This window comes from Cynoglossus semilaevis, chromosome 16 (genome assembly GCF_000523025.1).
Source record: "Cynoglossus semilaevis isolate Cse_v1.0 chromosome 16, Cse_v1.0, whole genome shotgun sequence".
NCBI lineage: Eukaryota > Metazoa > Chordata > Actinopteri > Pleuronectiformes > Cynoglossidae > Cynoglossus > Cynoglossus semilaevis.
The window spans coordinates 14,261,271-14,264,665 of record NC_024322.1 but is presented as its reverse complement, the minus strand read 5'-3'; the positions used below and the strand labels follow the sequence as shown (position 1 = coordinate 14,264,665).

Here is a 3,395-nt window from a genome sequence, read left to right as displayed (position 1 = left end):
ACCTTTTGCCGGAAGTTTGATGTAGTTTAATATTGTTCTACAAACAAAACTGTAAGTTTCATTTTCTAACTGAAGAAACCAGCTGTGTTTTAGTTGGTGTTTGCAGGAAGTTATTAAGGAAACTTAATATGAAAGTACTCAAGTATTTACTCTGGTCCAGAACAGTGTCTTGGACCAAATAACATCCAGTATCAGAGAACTGAATATCAATGACCTCAGAGTGACCAGATGATGTGATCCAGCCCTAATTAGAAAGTCGAAGATAATGATAAAGTCGGTTTTAGATTTGCAGAAAAACGTCACTCTTTCTCAGAGCGACACCCTTTGATTCCAGTCTCCATAGCTTTAATACCCTGTTATTTTCACCAATCATTCTCCGGTTCCTCTTTTCTCTCTTTTTTCTGTTTATTTTCCCTTTCCAATCATTCTCCGGTTCCTCTTTTCTCTGTTTATTTTCCCTTTCATGCACTCACCTTCTCTCTCTCTCTCTCTCTCTCTCTCTCTCTCTCCCCTGGTTGTACTTGCTATGCCGGCAGCGTAGCTAAAGGCTTGTCATTATGAGTTAGCATGACTCTCATCTGGACACTTTTAATCACGGCTCTATAGCTTCCTTCACTTTCTCAACTCTCATGAGTGTGTGTGTGTGTGTGTGTGTGTGTGTTCTTCACCGAGAGCCTCTTCAAATTCCCGTGCCTTGCCAAGGGTACTGAGCCCGGCAAACAAAGACCTAATCTGTGTGTCCGCAGGTTTTGTGTCCTTACTCTGTGGAGGTTTTGGCCAGCGTGTCACAGGAGCTGTAACTAACTCCAGAGAAGGCCTCCTTGCAGGGCAGAGTCCGCATTCCATCCATCCAGTCACTCATCGTCCCCATCGGTGGAACCTCCGAAGTGCTCCTGTCCAACAACAAGTTGGCCGGCCTGGAGAGACAGGAAGGAGGAAGTTCTTATAGAATTCAGAGAGGGACAAACTTTTACATTTATTGACTGGTTCAATTATTCCTCTGCTTGGATGAAAGGACAGTTTTTAAAAAAATAAATTTACACAGACTTTGACCGGAGGACCACATAAAATGAGAGGGTGGGCCGGAATTGGCCGGTGAGCCTCCATTTTGACACATGACACAAGTAGTAGATGAATATTGTACCTGCTGAGTCTGATTATTAATGTAACTGTGTACCTGCTGAGTCTGATTATTAATGTAATTTTTAACTGTATTGTAATATAAACATTTATAAAAGTAAAAAAAATCTGCATGTTTAATCCTTTTATTTAAAGAGAAAAAAAACATTTTTAGTAAAACTTTTTTTCTTATTTAATCATTTCCCTTATAGTTAATATACAAATTGGTAAATTACAAAATTGGATTAGATTGGATGATACGGTCTAATTTGAAAGCAATTAAATTGTTTGGGCTTCAGAGAGCTCAGTCAACAGCAGTGGGTGAAAAAAGAATGTGCCGGAAAAAACAAAACAAAACATCTTTCTAAAAAATGATTTTATTTGGTGAAATCTAATTATTTTTCTATGCAACAATTGCAGTCGCAGTGCTCAGACATGGGAAAAAAAAGTTTTCTTGTTGTTTTTGTCTTTTTTTTTAAGGTGATTTTGTAAGGACACACTGCACCCAACTCCACATTAGACAAAGGAACCTACAAATTAGGAAGGGAGTCTGGTAACCAAGGCTTCAAGACTGAGCAAAAATAAAGATAGTTCTCCTTAGGGAATGAAATAAATAAATAAATAAAAAAAACAACATAGCCAGCAACTTAGATTGTGTCTGACTGATTTGAGCCATCGTGCATTCATTTGTGCCATTTCTTTTTCTTTTTTGTTAAGAAAAGAGAATTATTCAAAATATTATATTATTTACTTGTTTAAATTATTTATTTAAATTTATTTAATTGTTTTATTTGTTATTGTTTTATTTGCAATACATTATTTACAATACTTTTTTTTTCATAATATTAAAAATATATACTGTATATACAAGTTTCCTTCAGGCATTAATGTCAAAAACACCAGGAAAAGGCAACTCCAGTGATACATGACCCTGAACAAAAGCAGAAGATAAAAACGGGGGAGGAGGGAGAGGGGAGGGGTGGGGGAGATGGTGCATTGGGTGTTGTTAAAATTATTGAGTCTTTTCCTGCAAGATCAGAGTCCTGTCAAAATGCCGGGGTCCCCAGAACCCCCTGGAGAGACAGCTTTGTGGGAGAAAGTAGGGAAATGAAGTCTAGACAGTGGGGATGGTTGTTACAGTTGAAGGGCAGATGAAGGAGGGAATAAATCTCCCCGTGAGGCAGAGCGACAAAAAGGACTATTTTTGACTGAATGATCATTTTACACACACACAAAATTATATATATATATATATATTTGGGACAAATTGTGTTGAGATAAAAACCCAAGGATAGCACATCTTTTATCTGTTGGGTCATCAATTAAAAATGCTCATTTAGCGTTAATCCCTGAGGAGACCAAATATTATTGGCTGACGTCGAATTAGAGGCTAATGCTAATACCAATAACTAGTAATGATTACTTGTTGATAATGTCCTTTAAAATGATTGACGTAGTAAAGTTTGTCTCCAAACTTCTCAAGTCCAAATTGCGGCAGAGCCATTAGCATATGCTAATAGCTAAGAAAGCTAATCAGAACTAACACAAGATGTCTCTGCTGGTTTGACTGTCGAAACAGTACTGAAGGAATCGCGATATTCAATAATGTCAACTAAATTAAAAAAAAAAAAAAAGTCTAGCATAGTTTTACAACTCAATTGCGGCGACTAAAAAATAAGCAACCGCCCAAAAACATCAACACCGTTAGCATAACGGCTAGAAAACTATTGAAGCAGATGTAGAGAATTTGTAATTCATCTTTAGCCGAAATTTTTAAAGAAGGAAAAAAGAATGTATGCTATTGCTAAAAATCAGTGGCAGTGTTAGCATGGAGGCTACATGGAGCATGGCTGTAGGAAGTTTATCGCCCACGAGGAGCAGATTATTATGGGTGATTGGTTAAAAATAGTCCATGTGGTTCATCTCTAGTTAATTATTTATGAACCCTCTCCTTCACTAGTTCTAATAACTGTTGTCTCTTCCTGTAACCTCACCCCTCTCCCCTCTCCCCTCACGTCTGAGGGAGACAAACTGCCCTGTTCTCCTACCATATCATTTTCGTTGTCACTGTTGTTGTCACAGTTCCAGAAACATGTTTCCCCGGCTCAGGAGATGGGACGATGGGAGAGAAAACAAAGAAACAGAAGGATGTGATGAAAGGGGGGAGGATGACGGGGGGGAGTAAAAGAAAACAAGACAACTGTCTGATGGCAGGGGGGCGAGGGAGGGGGGGGCGTTTTCAAACCCCCTGGTGGGCTTAACACGATAAAACACCG

At 38.5% G+C, this 3,395-nt stretch overlaps 1 protein-coding gene across 1 annotated transcript in view; it reads right to left on the bottom strand.

Moving 5' to 3' along the window:
- Window positions 1–3,395, bottom strand: part of epha3 (eph receptor A3) — an 86,949-nt gene that overhangs the window by 6,171 nt on the left and 77,383 nt on the right. The window contains 1 exon segment of the mRNA XM_025063643.1: window positions 762–917. Coding sequence (XP_024919411.1) covers window positions 762–917 — 156 coding nt within the window.